The following is a 19,402-nucleotide window of genomic DNA, read 5'->3' as shown; positions in this document are numbered from 1 at the left end:
GGAGCAGCACCCAAGTTAACTCATCACTCACCACTCACCACTCACCCTTTACCGGAGGAACGAGCTCGGGTAGCGAGCATGGTACGTCGTCATGGCTGTCCAATTTCTCGGTTCTCGGGACCCCGACTTACATAGGGTCGGGCTCTTCCCGGCGTGAGTGACGAAGGTTCACTTCTTGTCATCCCCATCAATTCCTCCGTGTTTTCAACGAGCCGTCCGAACTGTTCATCTTTCTCATCTTCGTATACCCCGTCACTCTATTTCTCTTCACCACACCTACTTCGAAGGTCATCTCATTTCATCTCATCACATCCCATCCCGCCCCGCACACTCGACGCGATCCCCGAACCTCCCTTCCTCCTCCTACCGTTCGCCCAGGATGTCGACCAAACACTTCATCAACGATCCCACCAAGCTGGTCAACTCGGCCCTTCACAGCCTGACCCTCACGAACCCGAGCCTCGCCCTCGACAAGTCCAACAAGATCATCTATCGCCGGCCGGACCCCAATGCCGCCGCGCAGGTCTCGGTCATCTCGGGCGGCGGCTCAGGCCACGAGCCTTCCTTCTCCGCCATGGTCGGCCAGGGCCTCCTCTCCGCTGCCGTCGCCGGCACCATCTTCGCCAGCCCTAGCGCCGAGCAGGTGCGAACCGCCATCGCCTCGCGCGTCGACACCGCCCAGGGTGTCCTCGTCACCGTCATGAACTACACCGGCGATGTGCTCAACTTCGGCATGGCTGTTGAGAAGGCCCGCGCCGCCGGCCTCCCCGTCGAGATGGTCGTCGTCGGTGACGACGTCGGTGTCGGCCGCACCAAGGCAGGCAAGGTCGGCCGCCGCGGCATCGCCGGCACCGTCCTCGTCCACAAGATCGCCGGCGCATTGGCCGCCCAGGGCAGGCCGTTGGCCGACGTCGCAAAGGTCGCCCGCCTGACCGCCGAGAACCTCGTCAGCGTCGGCGCGAGTCTGGAGCATGTGCACGTCCCCGGGCGCGCCATCCCGAGCGGCGAGGACGAAGGCACCTTGCGCCTCGGCGAGGCCGAGCTCGGCATGGGCATTCACAACGAGCCCGGCTCCGGTCGGGAGAAGGCTGACCTGCCGGGCCTGGTGGGCAAGATGCTCGCGCAGCTGCTGGACCAGGGCGATGAAGATCGCGCGTTTTTGAATGTCAACTCGAACGAGGTCGTGCTCTTGATCAATAACCTCGGCGGCGTGAGCGCGTTGGAGCTGGGCGGCATCACGGCCGAGGTCGCCTCGCAGCTGGAGAACAGCTACGGCATCCGCCCCGTCCGAGTTTTGAGCGGGACGTACATGACCAGCCTCAACGGCCTCGGGTTCAGCATCTCGCTGCTCAACGTTGTCAACACAGACATCGGAGGTCCCAGCATGATCCAGCTGCTGGACTTCCCCACAGAGGCCACCGGTTGGTCGTCTCCTATCCTCAAGGAGACTTGGGAGGCCAAGAACGAGGCCACGAGGGAGCAGGAGGCGGATGCCGGCCAGACGACCAAGCCCAGCGACCTCAAGTACGACGCTGCTGCCGCCACCAAGGGCATCACGGCCGCCCTCCAAAGGGTCATTGCGGCCGAGCCCGAGATCACAAAGTACGACACCGTCGTCGGCGACGGCGACTGCGGCATCGGTCTGAAGAGAGGAGCCGAAGGTAAGATGATGATGCCCTCCCCCCCCCCCCCCCCCCCCCCCATCAAACATAAAACCAAACAAAACTTGTACGCGTCCCCGCAGCAGCATGCTGACACAACGGTTTCCCAGCCATCCTCAAGCACATCTCGCAGAAGCCCTTGACGGGCGATGCCGTCGTCGACCTCGCCTCCGCGGTCCCCGTGGTGGAGAACACCATGGACGGCACCTCGGGCGCACTGTACGCCATCTTCCTCAACGCCCTCACCGGTGCTCTGCGAAGCCTCGCCCCCGGCGCAGCCGATCCGGGCGTCTGGGCTGCCGCCCTGAAGCAGAGCAGCGACGCCATGTCGCGGTACACACCCGCGCGTCCGGGCGATCGTACTCTCGTCGACGCGCTGTACCCCTTCGTCGACGTGCTCGGGCAGACGGGCGACGTGAAGAAGGCCGCCGAGGCGGCGCGGGCGGGCGCCGAGAGGACCAAGGGCATGAAGGCCAGCCTGGGCCGGACCGTCTACATCGGCGGCTCGGGCTTTGAGCAGGTGCCCGACCCCGGCGCGTGGGGTCTGAGCTGCTTCTTTGCCGGTTTGGCGGGCCTCGAGGGCGAGGACGGCTGGGAGAAGCTGTAAAGGGTGTTTTGGCGGGTCTAGTCTGATATCAGTTCACATTGCGTCTGTAGGATATCCTTGTGTGTTTTTTTTCCCTCTCTCAAAAGTTCCTTTTTCTCATTTTTCTTTTCTTCATTGTGATTCTTTACGGGTTGGAAAATAGCGTCGCAAGGGGCGGCGGATGAGGGCGTGGGTTAGTTTAGTTGCACATATATGGATGGACGAGCGCTGGTTCGGATGCCGAATCGCGGGGAAGCCGGATATGAAGAAAAGAAGAACCCAAAGAATCCAGATTGTCGTCAACGCCTATCGTCCCATTTTTGAAACAGAAACCACTCTACCGTGGGTATTTTTTGTAGCGCAGTCTTTCCTCCCAGCTTGGGTTCGTTCGCTGCTTTCCATCAAGGGGAACATTTGCCCCCCCCCTTTTCTACAGTAGCAGTAGCACCCGTCGACGTTTCGTTTCGTTGGGCTTGAGATCCCCCCTTCCATACTTCCGGGTACATAATTGCCCTTGTTGCTCCTTTGCCCGATATAACGCGTCGTGTTTTGGACGTTTTCGTTGCTGACCTTGTATGGGGGACCTGCACCAAGACTGACACTCTCAACTCGCTCTCGTTCGTAACCGTTAAACTCCTTCAGCTCAGAAGAACCAGAATGACGCTATCACCACGGAGGAACCTAAGGGATTGTTAGTCATCTGCTAGCAGGCCGGATGAACTGGATGTGACGCGTTGAGTGCGCTATCCAGAGGTTTCATGTTCATGGACTGACATCTTGCTAATGAAGCGGTCTTTGTTGACGGGACGGCCCTTCTTGCCGTTGGCAAGGCGCGGGGTCTCTGTCCACATCTCCTGTAGTTCTAAGCGTCAGCACTATATCTTTCCTTGGGCGCTCAATAAGGACGAGACAGGGTGATTCGGGTCCGTCGCACCTTGACATTCTCGAGAACCATGTTGCAGTGCCTGTCAAAGGCCTTGACGCGCGCAAGAAGCTTGCGGTTGTTTCGGATGGAGATCAGAACCTGGGTGTGGCTGCGCACGGCGGTCTGGAGGATCGAAAGAGGTCCGGCGCTGAACTCATGCTCCTCGAGCTGGGCGATCTCGTACTCGGTGAGCTCGTTGCGGGTCTTGGTGAGGAGCTCCCTAAAGGTGGTTTGTTAGCAAAGAGAATACCCCAGGGCAGCATTCATGCGGAGAAACACGCACTGAATCTTGGGATTGGTCGACATGATGGGCGATTTCGGGGGTGGAGGATGCGATGAAGGGTGTGGATGATGTATGTCGCGACGGTTGCTCTGCAATGGACCTAGGTGTAGGTGGGCTACAGCAAGGCTGAAAGAGTTTGGCAGTCTCGCGGCTCAGGCCGCATGATGCTGCTCTGATTGGCGGGCCGCTCCAGTGAGGTCGGCGCTGGAAAAAATGGCACCGTCCGGAAACCCCAGCGCGAACATGCGCTGGAAAGCTTGCACCTTTGGAGGTTTGCTTCAGTGGGGGTTTTCGCTGCGTGCCGGCCCTGGTCAGTGCACTGACCCGGCCGCTGGAGCCGTCCAATTGCCTGAGGTGACGGACCCAAGGGCATCCTCGGCCTCAATTTTGAAGTGTTTGTGAGGAGCATTGGAAAACCATTCCCGCGACACTGTTTCTAAAGCGACCAAACGATCCTCCCCGATCCTCACGCGCACCCCCCTCCCCCTCTCCCTTCTCCTCTGTTCCACGAGCCTGCTACCCCTCAGTCGATGCGCCGCTTGTCCTAGACGAGCGCATTGGCAGCTGGCGAAATATAAATGTTCTCAAGGACGATTGCAGTACGAGCCGGGCCGGCCGCGGTAGCTGCTTCTTGCCGGAGCTGCAGCAGGGGCTTCGCTATGCCTCTCAGAGCCAAGATTGTCGCCGCGGAGGCTTCATCACGCGCACAGGTGAGTCGGTAGCTGCGCCTCTCCTCCACACCCGCGACATGATTGATTGACTGACATGCCAACCCCTCGTGACAGATGTCGACGAAGGTTCCGCGGGAGTTCAAGCAGCTCCCGGAGGACGAGGCCGACGATGTTCTCTTCGACAGCCTCTACGGCCTGCGGTCCATCCAGCTCAACCGCTCGAAAAAGCTTAACTCCCTGAACGCGAGCATGATCCGTAAGATTCTGCCTAGACTGCTCGAGTGGGAGAAGTCGGATTTGGCAAACGTGGTGGTTATGAAGGGAGCGGGCGACAAGGCCTTCTGTGCCGGTGGGGACGTTGCCGAGCTGGCCAAATACAACCAGGAGAGCGAGGATGGGTGGAAGAAAAGTGCCGATTACTTTGCGCTCGAGTACAAGCTGGACCACTACATCGCGACGTACGGCAAGCCGTACATCGCCTTCATGGACGGCATCACGATGGGCGGCGGTGTTGGATTGAGCATCCACGCCCCGTTCCGTATCGCCACTGAGCGCACCGTCTTCGCTATGCCCGAGACGACAATCGGATTCTTCCCCGACGTTGGCGCTTCGTTCTTCCTGCCCAGGATGGCTGGATCCGTCGGCACCTACCTCGCCCTGACGAGCGAGAGACTCACGGGCGCCAACGTCTTCTACTCGGGTGTCGCCACCCATTACCTGCACTCAACCTCCCTGCCCCAGCTGGAGTCCCGTCTCGCCGAGATCCGATTCCGCGACTACGACTCTCAGGAGAAGCGCCTCCAAATCATCAACCAGACTCTTGAGGAGTACGTCACCGGTCTCCCGCACGACGAGGACATCCAACTCGCCGGCGAAGTGCGCAAGGCCATCGACCGCTGCTTCAGCAAGAACAACATCACCGACATCCTCTCGGCCCTCAAGAGCGAGACTGGCGTCACCAAGAAGTGGGCCAACAAGACCCTGGAGGCGCTGCACAGGCGGTCGCCGACAGCCGTCAACGTTGCGCTGAGACAGATGCGTATCGGCCGTGGCTGGTCGATCGCCGAGACCTTCCAGCGCGAGCATCAGATCGCGACCAAGTTCATGCAGCACCCCGACTTCACCGAGGGCGTAACGGCGCTGCTCGTGCGCAAGGAGGCACCCAAGTGGCAGCCGGCGAAGCTGGAGGACGTCACGCCCGAGATGAATATCGCGGAACCCTTCTTCGAAACCTCGGATGAGACGCTGGAGCTGCTGAACGACCGCGATTACAAGGAGTACCCGTACCCTTTCTTCGCCTTGCCAACCGAGAAGGAGGTCCAGGCCGTCGTGTTGCAGGGCCAGCACACGCCCAAGGAAGTCATCAAGACGATCGTCAATGCCAGAAACGGCCGGGAGGGTGTCGAACAGGTCGTGAAGGACATTGTCGACCGCATGGTTGTCGTTAAGGAAGATGGCCGCGCCGCTTGGCGCGAGACTGCTACAAAATAGATGGCTGTTTGGAGGCGTCACCGAGATGTTTTTGAGCATTGGGTGTGTATAATATTGTAGATGCTTTGCCACGTGTCTGAATACAATCAAAAGCGGTTTATCACGTCTGTCGAGACTTGCTTCGGTTATTACAGCGCAGAGTCGTGCGAGTGACGGACTGTTTGGGTCGCCACGGGTGGTGGATGAAAATGAAATTGTTCAAAGCATGGAATGTAATGGCTCTCGACACCACGATGGTTGTGCCTGATTGGTCCGATAGAGGTTTCAGAGATTCATTGCGGAACTTTCAGAAAGGCTGCATTGCTGTTGGAGTCGATGGGAAAAGTTGGGGTAATGATGGCTTCATCTGGATAGGTAAGTTGGGATGCTGCGTGCTGTTGCCTGGGGGTGCCTCAATTATGGTTGGACGCGCCAGATGGGTTCGGACTTAGGGGCCAGCCTGAATCTCTCATCGGGAACCACTCAACCCTCAAAAAAAGAAGCAACTGGCCCATAAACAATGAGCTCGCATGGCTTCGGTTGCGTCACCGACTGATGGCTGCCAGACTTGTGTGTGTGTGTGTGTGGGTGTGGAAACTGAGTCACAGGTATCCGTACCAGCGCTAGCGATGAAAACCGCGTGTGAACGAAATGGAATGACACAGGAATTGTAGGGGGTACCGAGTGAGCGGCACGCATCGACAGGAGGAAATGGACCTGGTCCGTGAGATTGTACGGACAACCCAGGCGAAAGACGGGAAGAGAGGGGACCTCAGGCTTCAGCAAGTGGGCAAGTATAAAGAGGGACCCGGACCCCCGCCGCCTTCGGTCAGGGAAGCAAGACCTGCTCATTTTCCCCCTACTGTTTCTCCCGTCATCTTCTGTGAGTTCCGGTGCTTGGTCCGCCCTGGTTCTGAGTCGCCGGTGTCAGGTCCCGGTTGCAAGCACAAAACCCGACGAAGCAAAGAAGGGGGAATCGGCTGGTCAGCAAGAAGACAAGGCCCCACCCGTCCCCGAGAAGCGAGAGCAGGGGACCCACTCCCGGCATTCACTCAGCAACCGCCCCCATCCGAAAACCCAGCTCAGGTCTCGGTCGAGCACGGACCATCCGAGGAGAGCACCACTCAAGCGGCGGACGAAAACGTGCTTACCTACCTACCTAGGTACCGAGGTACCTACCTACTCAGTTACTGGACGTGTTTTGGCGCGTTCTGGAGTCGGCTGCAGTTCAAGTTCGCGCTAACGCTTGCTGCTACCCCTGGCCCAACGTCCGTCGCAGCGCTCCCACGCCTATCCCGGGCACCTGCAGTCTTGTATGGTGACTTTTGCGTTACGTACCCACTGTATCTTCACTCCACGCGACACAACCTCACGTCTTCGTTGTGTTGTTATCTCTCGCCTTCTGGCCGCGATTGACAATCCCAACTTCAATATTTGCGGACGGTGTGATTCGGAACTCTCAACTCAATTGAGTACTTGATTCACCCGATTGTCTAGCCTTCCACCTCACCGAGGCAGAACTCGACGCGAGCCCAAACTTGTTTCGGAGCAGCCGTGCTCTAGTCGCGCAGGGGCTGTAAGTGGTTTGGTCCACTTATCAAAAACGCGACTTACACCAAAGGACGCGACTCCTTCCACGGCCATGATACCCGCCCCGCGGTTTCTTACGTGACGCCTGCACTTTACCGCCTTCACTACAGTACTACAAACACCAACTGCCAACCCACACCCAATCCTCTTCCTCCACTTTCCTTCTTTTTATCCCACCCTAGGTCGTCGCCCTTCAACTCTGCCGGCACTCGACATCGTCGACTTCCCGTGTTCCATATCTCTCTTTTTCATATTGCTCGCGTCGAATACCCCGTTGAGCTGGACAAGCACGCAAGTTGCAGCGAGAGCCTCGCCTACCATGGCGTCGCCAATGCCTTCAGCGCCCATGGGTAACTGGGGGGGTAACGGCCAAGCCGTCCCACCCCCGCCGTTCACTGGCCCGGTAGAGAGTGGTGACGGCGGTGTCATCATCAAGACGATGGGCCGTGAGTGACTCCTGCCTATGCTCTCTCTCACCCTGGTGTCTGGTGTCTGCTGGATATGCTGACTGGGAGACGCAGTCAAGGTCACGTACGCGTTTGCCGACAGCGGCGAGAGTTTCCTGGCGCGGTACCCCGAGCTTCTCACCGTTCGAACAGTAACGATTGACGACAAACACACCGTCGGTATGGTCGACCTTCAGATGTGTGTTCGGGCTGTGGTCAAGTGTAGCCCCGAACTTCTTAGCAACGCCACCCGCGACTTCGCCGTCTACGCCTACGACTATTCAGAGCCCGATGAGCCCTTGGTCGGCCAGGGCCTGCTCGGCTGGATCGTCAACAACTCGGACGGAAAACAGATCATTGGTCGCGCCACAAGGAATCCCCTCTCTGCCTTTAGCAACGGTGTCAAGGAAATCCTGGAGATCAAGTTGAAGTTGAAGCCCGTAGCCGCCATGGCCCAGCCCCACTACGAACCCGAGCCCCGACCCGACCTTCGACACTCTTACCAGCGCTCCGAAAGCCATGCAAGCGTCGAGATACAGCCCGCGAGGCCTGCCGAGGGAGCCCTCACGCCTTCGAGCCACGCCGAGTGGAACTCATTTATGCAAGCGAACCCCCAGATGAACAATCAACCTCACCCGCAAACGGCCGCATTGCCACACCAACCATCAATGCACCCCGACCTACAACATCACCAGTACTTCCAGCGTAGCAATTCTTTTACTTATAGCGCGCCGCAACCGCTGCCGCCGACACAGCAGCAGCAGCAACAGCAGCACCAGCAGCAAAATCAGCCTCAACATCCTCAGCCTCAGCCTCAGCCGCCGATGCAAAATTCTGATGGTCCTAATAGGGTGGCCCCAACCCCTGTTGACACAGCAACCGAGACCCAGGTCAACCCACCATCCAGACCGTCATCCAGGGCATCCAACACATCCAGAAAGTCGAGAGCTACGGGCCGACCGCGTGGACGTCCTAGAAAACAGCCAAGGGCCGAGAGCCAAGGCAACACTTCGGGCTATGAGGATGGAACCGATGGTGATGACGGCCCAGCCAAGAAGAAGAGGGCCACCGTCATGACCCAAGTCACGAGCAATATCAATGCCCCGTTTGGTGGCGGCCCCGAGTCCCTGCGGGTGACCGCTAGCACGGCCGGCTCATTGCGAACCTTGAGGCCGATGGGCATTTCCGTCGAGGCGCCCATGGGCTCACACATGCAAGATGTTCCTAGAGCACCGACACCAGTACCGGAGAGAGGCCCCATGATGCCGCAGACTGGCAAGCCAACCAACAGTAGCAAGCTTCGACGACAATCGACCTTGAGCCAGGCTGCGACCCCCCCCGGCCAACCACAATATCCAGAGCCGCCATTTGCCCTGTCCCCAAGCCAGCAAGACGGCCGCTCTCCCGACTCAGACGCCGTATCTCCTGCATACTCCGATGACAGCCCCGCCGCTATAGGATCATCACCGCCAGTCCCTCGTAACACGAGGTTTGTTCGGTCCAGTCCGCCGGCATCAAGCCCCATCCTTCCTCCCATGCCAATGCCTCAGCCGGACTCAGGCTTCATGAGCGGAGGAGTAGATGATGTTTTCGAAGCCGATGGGGCCAGACTTCAGCTTCCTAAGCCGGTCGCCTTGCCATCTGCGCGGAGATCAAACTCCAATACTACGAAACAGCGGAGTGCTCAGCCACCACAAATCCCAGTATATACTTTCCATCTGGCGACGCAGCCTTCCAGTGAAATGGACTCGGCACCGAACAACAACAACAAGCAGCAGGTTACGCCCCGGCCTCCCATAACGACGCTGCCACTGGAGTCTTCGTTGCCTCTACAGCACGCTGCCAGCGACTCGGCAGTCACACTCCCTCCGCCTCCGCAGCCCGCGGAAAAAGAGCCTTCGCCACAACAACAGGAGCATGTTGTGGCGGCGAACCCTGACGTCCAAACCGACAGTCAAATCGCTCCTAAAGTTGAGGCGGGACTGCCAGGCGAATGTCTGGACATGGGTCTGGAAAAGCTTGCCCAAGCAGTGCGAAACATGTCGCCAGAGACCGTTTTGCCAGATCCACGAATGGATCCGGCTGTGTCCGCGACGTTTGCCAGGCCATCTGCGCCACCTTCTCTTTCACGGTCTAATTCCTCAGGTTTTTCGTTGGCTCTTCCTTCGGTTCCGGCCAGCGACCCCATCGGTCCTGTCGCGTTGCCAGCTCCAGCTCTCCCACAAGCCACCTCCTTCTCGGAAGCACCCTGCCCGCCAAGCGACGCTTTGCAGCCTCCAAGATCACCACCACAGCCTTCCAAATCGAACAAGAACTACGTCAAGAAGCAAGCCATCAGAGAGAAGCTCTTGCAGGCGATCGCGAGTGGGCAGACACCCATGTACTGCAGCAACTGCGGGGCCATCGAAACTCCCACGTGGCGCAAGATATGGTCTCAAGAGCATGAGGGCGTACCAGAGTTCACTGAATTCTCGGATAAACCTGGAAGGATCACCGCCATCTTGGTCTTGGACCGGGATGCTGATGAGAAGCCGATCAGATATCAAATCATCAAGAAGACGCTGTCGCCCCACGAGGACAAGGCCGACTGGAAGGATCACATGCTCTGCAACCCCTGCGGCATCTGGCTGACCAAGTGGAAGTCGCATCGGCCACAGGACAAGTGGGAGAAGGACGGCGCTCGCCTCGGCCAGCAGAGGCGTGCCCGGGGCACCGGTCGCGCTCCACGACCGCCCAAGACGAAGAAGTCCGGTTCGGCGAATCCACTCAATCCGACGTCTGAGGCATACTTCACTACGGATCCTATCGGACCTGACGACCGAGGAGCTTCGCCAATGGATGAGAGCAGATCGCGTGGCGTTTCCCAATTCAGCAATGTCAACGATGCTTCTCAGCGATCAATGTCCCAGTTCTCGGCATCTCAGCCGCCGGAATACTACGGCTCACAGCCAACGTCTCCTGGGAATGTCTCAAACCCTGGGTCGACCCACTCTAGAGGCAGTGGCACGGCCAAGAGCCCGATCACCATTGACACCACCGATGTGCAGGGTATGGGCGCAACTCGACGACTCCTGTTTCCCTCGCCACGGAAGGGTGGCGTCTCGAAGGCACTGGGCGAGCTTGCCGTCAATGTCGTGCAAACAGTACTCGAGCCGAACCCATCAGTTGTAGCTGCCCAGAACAAGGAGCTTACCATTAAGGAGCATGGTGAGGGCGCCACGTCTTCCGGCGGCTCTGGTGCGAATAAGGAAAATCTTGCTGTTCCCGAAGAGGATGCTCTCGAGGACCTCTTCAGGAGTCCCGGCCTCGCTCGTCCATCAACGCCACCCCCTCGAGAACGGGCCGCCAACAACGGACCCTTCAAAACCCCTACCCGACCGACGCCGAGCCACCGACCCATCACTAGAAGTGTCACTAGAAGTGTCTCGCGTTCGTTAAGGTCGGGTGATCTGCTTCGGTCCCCCGCGGCTGTGCGCCGCACACCGACGCGGACACCCAGGTCGGTCAAGAACCCAGTCCGAAGGAGTCCTCGTCTGCATCACGACGAGTTTACCCAGATGGAGCTCGCCTTGGAGGAATATCTCCAGACGCAACCTGTCGATCACCAATATGACTCTGACATGTTGGAGGCAATGAACCGGGCTTTGGCCGAGTCTGTGAACTCTGCCGGTTCAAACTTTGATATCACCAACATGGTGCTCGATTCGAACTGCCAGCTTGAATTCGGCGACCTATTAGGCCCGCCATCGCGGCCTACCCCACGACCCGCGCGGCAACAAGCGAACGATTATGAGGATTGGGATACATGGGAAAACAACGTCCGTACGCGTCAGACGGCAGACAATACCAAGAACCAATAGATACCGAGGCAGCCGTGTTATGCGTTGAGTTAGCACAGTGGATAGCATCCACATTGAGTGTGCGGAACGTACCTTGACGCGATGAGCGTGGCATTGCGAGGAGTCAGATCGCATTTTATGGGTTTGGAAGGGCTACATTACAACACAACGCTACGAACATGATACCTGGGAAACGGCGTTTCTGCACATCAAAGAATTGATGATGCATTGGTGGACTTAGATGATGATTACTCGGCCTAGGCGCCACTACGGTGGCATGCCATCAGTTGCGTTTCTTGCTTTGTTTTTATATTTTAGCAATGCCCTAGGTCCTAGACCTTGATACCAGCAATACAATTCTTACCAGTGCTGCTCTCATCAACTAGTCCTTGCTGTATGTGTGATTCGAAGCCTCCTGTGGATGCGTCTTGTCTCTCTCCCTAGAGACGGTATATCAGGGGAACATACTGGCATGATTGCTAAGAAGGGGGGGTTCACCCTAAGGTGATCTCTCTCCACGCCTTCCCCGGCTCGAACGACGCCAGCTCAAAGGCCCGCTGGTAAACTTTGGCGAGCCCAGCCCTTTGGGCAATGACGTGACTGTCGTCCCAAACGATTAAAAAGGCGTAATATAGTCGCCACTCGGAGGCCTCGCGGTCCTCGGGGACGTAGTAGTTCCACGTGTCCAGCTCCTCCATCGAGAAGTCGCGGGCATCGGAGATGGCCGCAAGTTCGACAACGTCGCCCACGCTGTCGGACCACTCGTCCTCCAGGATGATGGTACCGCACCAGTCTCCGTGGGCGTCCAGCAGGCCGAAGCGGCGGAGGCCCGGCTCCAGCTTGGAGGCGAAGGTTGGGCCGGTGCGGCTCTGGCAGGACAGCCGGAAGAAGGCGGTGTACGTCCAGAAGTAGAGGCATTCCTTCTTCAGAATGCTTGTGGTTGGCTTGATGGGTTTCGTCTCGGCGTCATCCGAGATCGGTGGTTGTCGTCGTCCGAATGGCCTGCTCTCTGCGTTTTCCCGAGCGTACCCGTGCCAGCGACTTGGTCTGGGATGGCACTGGCTGGACGACCACACGACCCATGTATGGTATTCTAACCATTCGTGAAGGTTTAGCAATGTGCCGGAAATCATGGAAAGGCGCCAAATGGAGGCGTCCAGCCAGGCACTCCATGACCAGCTGGGGATCCCGTCTTCGCCAATGCCTTTAAGTCTCCGCCCAGGCGTCTTCTTCTCCCACAGTAGTGCAAAGTCGAAATAGGAGTCGGGCAGTCCGTAAAAGAAGGAGGCTCGGAGTGGAGCGCAGAGCATAGCCGAAATCCCCTCGAACGCCCGTAACCGATCGGCTTCGTAAGTCAAGAGCCTGCCACTGAAAAGCTCGACGTACTCGACATAGAGCCGGACCGGGTTCTTCTCGAATGACTTCAAGGGTGAGCGAACCATCTCCAAAGTCCATGACGAGGCCAACGCCTCCGAAAACACCTCCTCAGACCACGTTGCTTCACGACACTGGAAGAAGACTCTGTTCTCGACAAATATCATGGATCGTTTGGAGAGCATCCTCTCTTGGAAGGTCCACGCCCTGCTGTTCCAGGCGGTGTTTTCGATGAGGCCCTCAACGGTCTTGGTTGCCACAAGTTCGAACCCCGCATAGTGAACTATCGGTTGCCAAGCTGCTCGAGGACTCGCAGGTGATCCCGGGATTCCGTAATTGGAGCCGTCACCGGCTGCGGCGCAAACGTTGAGAACCGAGTTTCCATATATACGGTCCATCATCGGGAGAATGCGCTGCATCTCGCTGGGGTCGTTTTGAACGATACAGAGAGAATCTATCCAGATGTACCGGATACCCAATGACTTGACAAGAATCATGGCGTCACGGACAGTCTTTGGAAGATCAGGCCTGTTCAGCTTCAAGGAACCCTTTGAACTGAATTCGGTGAGAGTCTCATGAGATAGGGTGAGCTGTCGACCGAGGCCCCACACGTAGCTAAGAGTTGCGTATTCCGTAACTCGAACACCGCTTCGAGAGCTGACAACGACCGCTTTGTTTTCCAAGTCAATAAACTTGAGATTCTCAAGCAGCTCGACAGTTTCGTGCGGCGTTTGATGAGGCCGACATCCGCTGACGTGGTTTGTCCTACAAATGTCGAGCCAGCGTCGAAGAAGAGCTATGTTTGCTTGGTCATAAGGTATTTGACGAGCCAAGAATGTCGATTCAGTGGACGGAGACGTCGATTTAGGAGACATAAGCATGATATATGAATCCGTGAAGAGCCCCGCGGGGCTGAAGACTTTCAAGCGGCGGGTCGGCGGTGGATGCCTCTTTCCGGACCCCGGGTCGTCCAAAAGACGACCGTCCAACAACCACTCGACGGAACAGCGAACCCGTGTGCCTTCGTCGGTCCAAACGTCGCCTCTGGAGATTTGGGCCGCACGATACCGGCTCCCGGTAGACGTTCTACTCAAAGGCCACTCATCAAGATGGACAGCGTGAAACAGAAGCCAACAAAGCGAGCAGCTGTCCATTCGTCTGCAAATGTCGTCGATGTAGCCTAAGTCCTGGGGTTGTGACCAGACGGAATCAAATGGGGTTGCAAGAAGTCCCGAGAGAGTGTTTTCTGTGTGACGTTTCGACACGAACTTTTCTGGGGAGATATTGAGTCGGCTGCACGTTGGACACAGCCTGTCGACCAGAGGAGGCTTGTCCCTCATACTCAGCTTCGGTGTGGCCTCGGCTGTGACAGATGGCTCTTCGTCTTCTGGCCTGAACATGGTTTTTCGTAGTGTCGATTGCTTTTTAAGGCAGCAGGGAGTTTATCGCAAGTGAGATTTCGAAGAAGGATGATCTGGACGAAAGGCTTGGTCTCGGGCGAGATCAAGAACATTGACATCTCAGAAACCCCCGACCTATCTCCTGCGATTTGTGTCATGCTGCATGCCCGGTGTACGCCGCTCCTTGACATCGTGATTGGCTCGCCATGATGCAAGGTCCAGCCTTCCATGCATGATTGCCAATCTGAGGCGCTTAAACATAGAAGAAGCTGCAGTCGATGTATGGCTTATGCAGCAACCACATTCGAGATGGTATTCGAGGAAGCATCGATGTAGGTATCGATGTAGGTAGCGGCAGCAATGACCGGGGGTGTGGAGCCGACAAAGCTTGGACCATTAACGACCCACTCGCTGGTCGGTTGGAACGACCTCGCTTTGGATCAGTCTGGGTACCTCACTTTCTCACGACGTCTCAAGGAAGCTCTCAATATCCAACGCGGCATATTCTATCCTCAATAGCCCTTTTCTCAGGAACTCGGGGCCATCGTCGAAACATATGAACTCTTTGGAATATCAAAGAGCGTCTCAAAAACAGATACCTAACAATAACCGTAAAGTCGGCATATCACACACTACATCTCGTTTCCTCCTTGGCATTCTTCTAGCTCCAGAGTAAAGTCATCTACTCATATTCAGTCACGACCTTCGTCCCATTTTTTTCTCTTCCTCACAATGTCAGACGATCTCAAAGACGAAATAGAGGCTCTCAACTCCATCTACGGAGACGACACTCTTCGGCCCTCGCCGCCCAACTACATCCTTGTCCTACCCGGCGGCCCGGGCGCCACGTCCCTGACCATCCACTTCTCGGACTCGTACCCAGACGTGCCGCCGGAGGTCCTAGGCACCCACAGCGCCGGCGAGAACGCTCCCCGCGGCGCTGGAGCGCGCGACCTCGCCATCTTCCGCGAGGCCGTTGCCGCCGTCTACCAGCCCGGCGCCGTATGCCTGTTTGACGCCGTCGAGGAGTTCTCGAGACTGCTGGAGGTGCACGCGGATACCGAGCCGTCGGCGCCGTCGCCTTCGCTCCGCGAGGAGGCTGAGCACGAGACGCAACCCGCGCCTTCGTTCCTCTCGGAGGAGCCGCCGTGGATCGCCTCGGAGCCGTTCGTCGAGCTCAAGTCGGTGTTCCTCGCCCGCGCCGCCCCCGTCACCTCGCCCGAGCAGGCAGCCGGCTACGTCCAGCACCTTCTCGCCACGGACAAGAAGGTCCGCACGGCGACGCACAACATGACGGCGTGGCGCATCCGAGGACCGAACGGTACCAGCTTCCAGGACTGCGACGACGACGGGGAGACGGCAGCCGGGAGCCGCCTGCTTCACCTGATGCAGTTGATGGATCTGTGGGATGTCATGGTGGTGGTGTCACGTTGGTACGGTGGCCAGAAGCTGGGCCCGCGCCGGTTCGCGCTGATTAACAGTGCTGCGCGAGACGCTTTTGTCAAGGCCGGTTGGGTGGAGGAAGCTGGGCAAGGCAAGAAGAAGGGGCACAGCAAATGAGACGACGCGCGCGCGCACGCTGTGTTCGACCCATGGAGGCGCCGCACCTCGGCCCGGCGGATCGGAGCTATGGCATGCCCGACGACAGGGCTCAACGTGGAGGACAAGTCCCTGATTAACATGTAAGCCAAGACAATGCGTCACGAGAGGCTATACACGGGTCGTATCGCCAGAGACTATATTGCAAACGGGCCAGAGAGCGGAGATCAATCATTCCGAGTTGAGGCCTGGGTCGAACCCGACCAGCATTGCAGAGACGTACAAAGTTGGTATCTACCATCAAAGAGCCATCCTCCGAAACGCCGACATGCCCGCGAGACTTTTTCAAGAAAGAAAAACCAAGGGAAAAAAGCCAAAATGCCAACCGCCTAGATCATTCCATGCTAGTACACTCGTCCGTTCATTCAACTTCGTTAACTCAGCACAACGGATATGTCATTATCATCATCACCCTACTCCCATTCCGGGTTGCCTCGGCAATGCAGTTAGTTCCCTGTGGTGGTATGCGCGTGACTCAAGCCTTGAACAACTTGGGCGTGAGAATCTCGAGAGCGCGAATCGACTGTTCGCAAGAGAGGATGACGGCTCCGGCTCTGGCGGTGGAGAGGTAGGAAAGCCCTGCGCTGTCTCCCATGCGCATTTCTTGCACCAGGGTGCCTGCCACGCCGCAGACGATACCGGTGGCTTCAAGCGGAAGACTTTCGAGATCCAAGAAGATTGGGGTGAGGTTCGTCTTGGTGTCCCCAACGAGAGAGTCGCCAAAGAGGCCGAGCAGCGACTTGTCGAGCAACAGCGACGGCGGGTCCTCCTGGGCTAAAGTGATGGAGATGAAGCGGGGTCGCGCCGCCAGGGCCGAGATCATGGCGGTGTACAGCTTCGCGTCGATGTTGTCCAGCCAAGTCTGGCGGTGGCCGTTGCCCGTCACTTGGCGGCTCAGGGAAGGTCGCTGGGTGTGGGACAGTTCACCTCCGAGCTGGGAGGTCTCCCGCCCCGAGCACTGCACCAATAGCAAGTCGTCCTCGACGTAGGGCGATACACTCCTCTTCTTGAGCAGGTCAAAGGTGCGCACCTGGAGCTCGGCAACGGTCGAGGGCGGAGGCGTCAGCGGTGGGCCGTTGTTCTGGCTTGGGCCGCGGGAGTGGACAGAGGCAGCGGGGCTGACGAAGTTGGAATTGTTGTCGGCCAGTTCGAAACCCCGGGCCAGCAATGCCTTGACCACGGTCTGCCTGTCCTTGGTGGGCACGAGGATGAAGTCGGAGTAGTAGGTGGTAATGAAGAAGATGGGGATGCCGGCCAGGGCCAAGGGAGAGGTCAATTCCATGACGCGGCCGGCGGCATCCATGCCGGCGCTAATGACGGAGAGGACGAGGTACGTGTCTTTGGATATTGAGACAGATTTGGCAATGTCTTTGGGAAGGTCGTTAATCGCGGGCTCAAAGACATTCTTGGCCCACGAGCTGTGGCAGACGATGGAACACTCCATGGGAGTGACGCTGATGTTGAGGAAGCCATGCTGGCTCTCGGCATTCAGCCCTTCGAGCTCATGTTCCGGTTCGCCCTTTGACGCCTTGAGCGTCTGGGTCTGGGGAAGAAGGACGCGGAGGATAGGCTGCAGCAGCACCGAGTAGAGGTCGAGGGGAATGTGGATGAGGGTGTAGTTACCGTCCTGGGACAGCGCACGCGTGGTGTTAGTGAAGGGTCTCACAAGGGACCGAGCGAGACAATTGTGTCATTTTAGCTCCGAGGAGGTGCAACCGGGCGGGATGCAGCCAAGCAGCGTCGCAGCGGGGGACAAGCAAAGCCAGCCCCGCATTTTAGGTGACCGAGTCTCTCGCTCTTGTGAGAGATGTCGATGTATCCCTCTCTCCCCCCGCGCGAGCGCAGTTGTGGAAGAGAAACAAGAGAAACGAGACAATCTGAGAGAGAGAGAGAGAGAGAGAGAGAGAGAGAGAGAGAGACAAGAGCGCGTGGCGACTTACGAGAAACGAGACCTGGGCGTTCATCGTGACGTGAAACCCTCGGGCAGTGGAAGGCGGGGAAAGTGCGTTTCTACACCCTTTTCCCTTTCTTTTCTAGAAGAGTTGGATTTCGACGCACAGGAAGCACAGTCGGGTTGTGCCCGAGGCTTTGCGCCGAGTGATATATCGGAGGAGGAGGAGGGGGAGATAAGGGCGGGCTTGGTTGCCCTTTCTTGTCTGTGCCTTGTGCTTGCTGGCTTCCGATCCAAAAGTTTATATAGCTTCAGGCTTGGTTGGTTGTGGTTGTTGGTCGGGGTATTCCCCCCTTCTTGGACCCAGATGTTCTCCTTGAAAGAGTCAGGGTTTCAAGCTGTATTTCTCGGTAGCCGTGATTGGCACGGGGATTCGTCGATTCCTCTCTGTTTCCCCAACTCTGTGTACTTTTTTGCGTCCGGTTTACTTTAGAAACTCTGCGGAGGGTGGAGCCCTGGACAAAAGGAAGAGGAAGTGGAAGAGGAAGAAAAATATGCGAAAGACGGCCCAAGTAGCAACGATATGTTGTTACTGTTGACAAGAGATAGCGAGGAGGAGGGACAGAAAAGGGAGGAGGAGACAAGAAGGGTGGGATGGGGAGGGGGGTGGGAAGGTTAAGTAAGACGGAATGCAGATTGGGGGGGAAGAGGGGAGAGAGGGCGAAGGGGAAAAGAGGAATTAGGTTCGATGATATGGGACGGACCCTTGAAGACGAGCTAAGGCGGGCAAGGCCAGACAAGCTACTTACCTACCTTAGGTAGGCAGGGCAAGGCAAGGCAAGGCAGATAGATAGGTATGTAGTCAGAAGCACCTCCCACTGGGAAGGGGCGCGGTTGACAGTGACACACATGGAAGACGAAGAGGAGCAGTAGTGCGGCGCTGTGGAAGTGTGAGTGGTGTTGGAGTTGGTGTTGGCGGTCTTTCTTGCGGCGGCTGCCCCAGGGCGCACTAGAGCACAACCGTGCATCCAGATGCCGGGGCCCGGCCAGTGAATCACGAAATCGAACTAGAAAAAAAAGAAAAAAGGAAAACCCCTCCGTGGTTCCTGGCTCTTTCTTCCTGGGGCAGTGCGTGTGCGTGCCAGTTCTGCGATATTTCGGCTTGTGGTTCCAGATAAGGTGAATTGGATCCTTCTCCATAATGCCACAGATAGCGCTGGCCCTCCTCCCAGGCGGGTAAGGGCATCTATGGCCCCTCTTTTGCGCCAACGCTCTTCGCCGAGGTTCACCTTCTTCTTCTGCCTCTCTTCTTTTCCTTTCCTATTAGTGATACTATTTCCTCATATACCCGCCTACCTACCTACCTACCCACCCACTGCCTATCCGTCTTGGAGTGTTGTGCTCTGGGCGTCAAGGATCGACACGATTGCTGTGCACGCAGGGATTGTGTGGAGATGACCAGCCGACGACGGTTTGTCTCGTTGCGCCGGGATGCATCCAATGACGCCGGTGACTTCACACGTTCCGTTCTGGCGGACAACCATCCATTCCAAAGTGAGGGAAGTTGTGCAACCCAGGCCCAGATACAAAAAGATTGAGTCCGCAGAGGCAAGGTCGTCGGCGCAGCTGGGCAGCATGACATGGCGGGGTTGAGCAGGGGGGATGGA

At 57.6% G+C, this 19,402-nt stretch overlaps 7 protein-coding genes across 7 annotated transcripts; 4 read left to right on the top strand and 3 right to left on the bottom strand.

Moving 5' to 3' along the window:
• Nucleotides 1-379: 379 nt before the first annotated feature.
• Nucleotides 380-2,268, top strand: CH63R_04175 (dihydroxyacetone kinase; the record flags this gene model as incomplete). The annotated part of the gene is made up of 2 exons (XM_018299150.1): nucleotides 380-1,661; nucleotides 1,772-2,268. The coding sequence occupies 2 exons, from the start codon at nucleotides 380-382 to the stop codon at nucleotides 2,266-2,268; spliced, it is 1,779 nt and encodes a 592-aa protein (XP_018160396.1).
• A 617-nt stretch (nucleotides 2,269-2,885) lies between these two features.
• CH63R_04174 (Small nuclear ribonucleoprotein Sm D2) lies at nucleotides 2,886-3,478 on the bottom strand (the record flags this gene model as incomplete). Its single annotated transcript, XM_018299149.1, has 4 exons — nucleotides 2,886-2,928; nucleotides 3,022-3,101; nucleotides 3,182-3,392; nucleotides 3,456-3,478. The coding sequence occupies 4 exons, from the start codon at nucleotides 3,476-3,478 to the stop codon at nucleotides 2,886-2,888; spliced, it is 357 nt and encodes a 118-aa protein (XP_018160395.1).
• A 555-nt stretch (nucleotides 3,479-4,033) lies between these two features.
• Nucleotides 4,034-5,617, top strand: CH63R_04173 (Enoyl-CoA hydratase/isomerase; the record flags this gene model as incomplete). Its single annotated transcript, XM_018299148.1, has 2 exons — nucleotides 4,034-4,165; nucleotides 4,241-5,617. 2 exons carry the CDS (start codon nucleotides 4,034-4,036, stop codon nucleotides 5,615-5,617), a joined length of 1,509 nt encoding a protein of 502 aa, XP_018160394.1.
• Nucleotides 5,618-7,505: 1,888 nt separating this feature from the next.
• Nucleotides 7,506-11,492, top strand: CH63R_04172 (GATA transcription factor; the record flags this gene model as incomplete). Its single annotated transcript, XM_018299147.1, has 2 exons — nucleotides 7,506-7,632; nucleotides 7,708-11,492. The coding sequence occupies 2 exons, from the start codon at nucleotides 7,506-7,508 to the stop codon at nucleotides 11,490-11,492; spliced, it is 3,912 nt and encodes a 1,303-aa protein (XP_018160393.1).
• A 473-nt stretch (nucleotides 11,493-11,965) lies between these two features.
• CH63R_04171 (Heterokaryon incompatibility protein) lies at nucleotides 11,966-14,245 on the bottom strand (the record flags this gene model as incomplete). Its single annotated transcript, XM_018299146.1, has 1 exon — nucleotides 11,966-14,245. The coding sequence occupies one exon, from the start codon at nucleotides 14,243-14,245 to the stop codon at nucleotides 11,966-11,968; it is 2,280 nt and encodes a 759-aa protein (XP_018160392.1).
• Nucleotides 14,246-14,977: 732 nt separating this feature from the next.
• On the top strand, nucleotides 14,978-15,805 carry CH63R_04170 (RWD repeat domain-containing protein; the record flags this gene model as incomplete). Its single annotated transcript, XM_018299145.1, has 1 exon — nucleotides 14,978-15,805. One exon carries the CDS (start codon nucleotides 14,978-14,980, stop codon nucleotides 15,803-15,805), a length of 828 nt encoding a protein of 275 aa, XP_018160391.1.
• Nucleotides 15,806-16,319: 514 nt separating this feature from the next.
• Nucleotides 16,320-17,808, bottom strand: CH63R_04169 (uncharacterized protein; the record flags this gene model as incomplete). The annotated part of the gene is made up of 2 exons (XM_018299144.1): nucleotides 16,320-17,471; nucleotides 17,785-17,808. The coding sequence occupies 2 exons, from the start codon at nucleotides 17,806-17,808 to the stop codon at nucleotides 16,320-16,322; spliced, it is 1,176 nt and encodes a 391-aa protein (XP_018160390.1).
• Between the last annotated feature and the right edge of the window lie 1,594 nt (nucleotides 17,809-19,402).

The sequence above is a fragment of the Colletotrichum higginsianum genome, chromosome 3 (assembly GCF_001672515.1).
Source record: "Colletotrichum higginsianum IMI 349063 chromosome 3, whole genome shotgun sequence".
Lineage (NCBI taxonomy): Eukaryota > Fungi > Ascomycota > Sordariomycetes > Glomerellales > Glomerellaceae > Colletotrichum > Colletotrichum higginsianum.
Note: the sequence above shows the minus strand (reverse complement) of the source record. Positions and strands in the feature narration are given on the sequence as shown.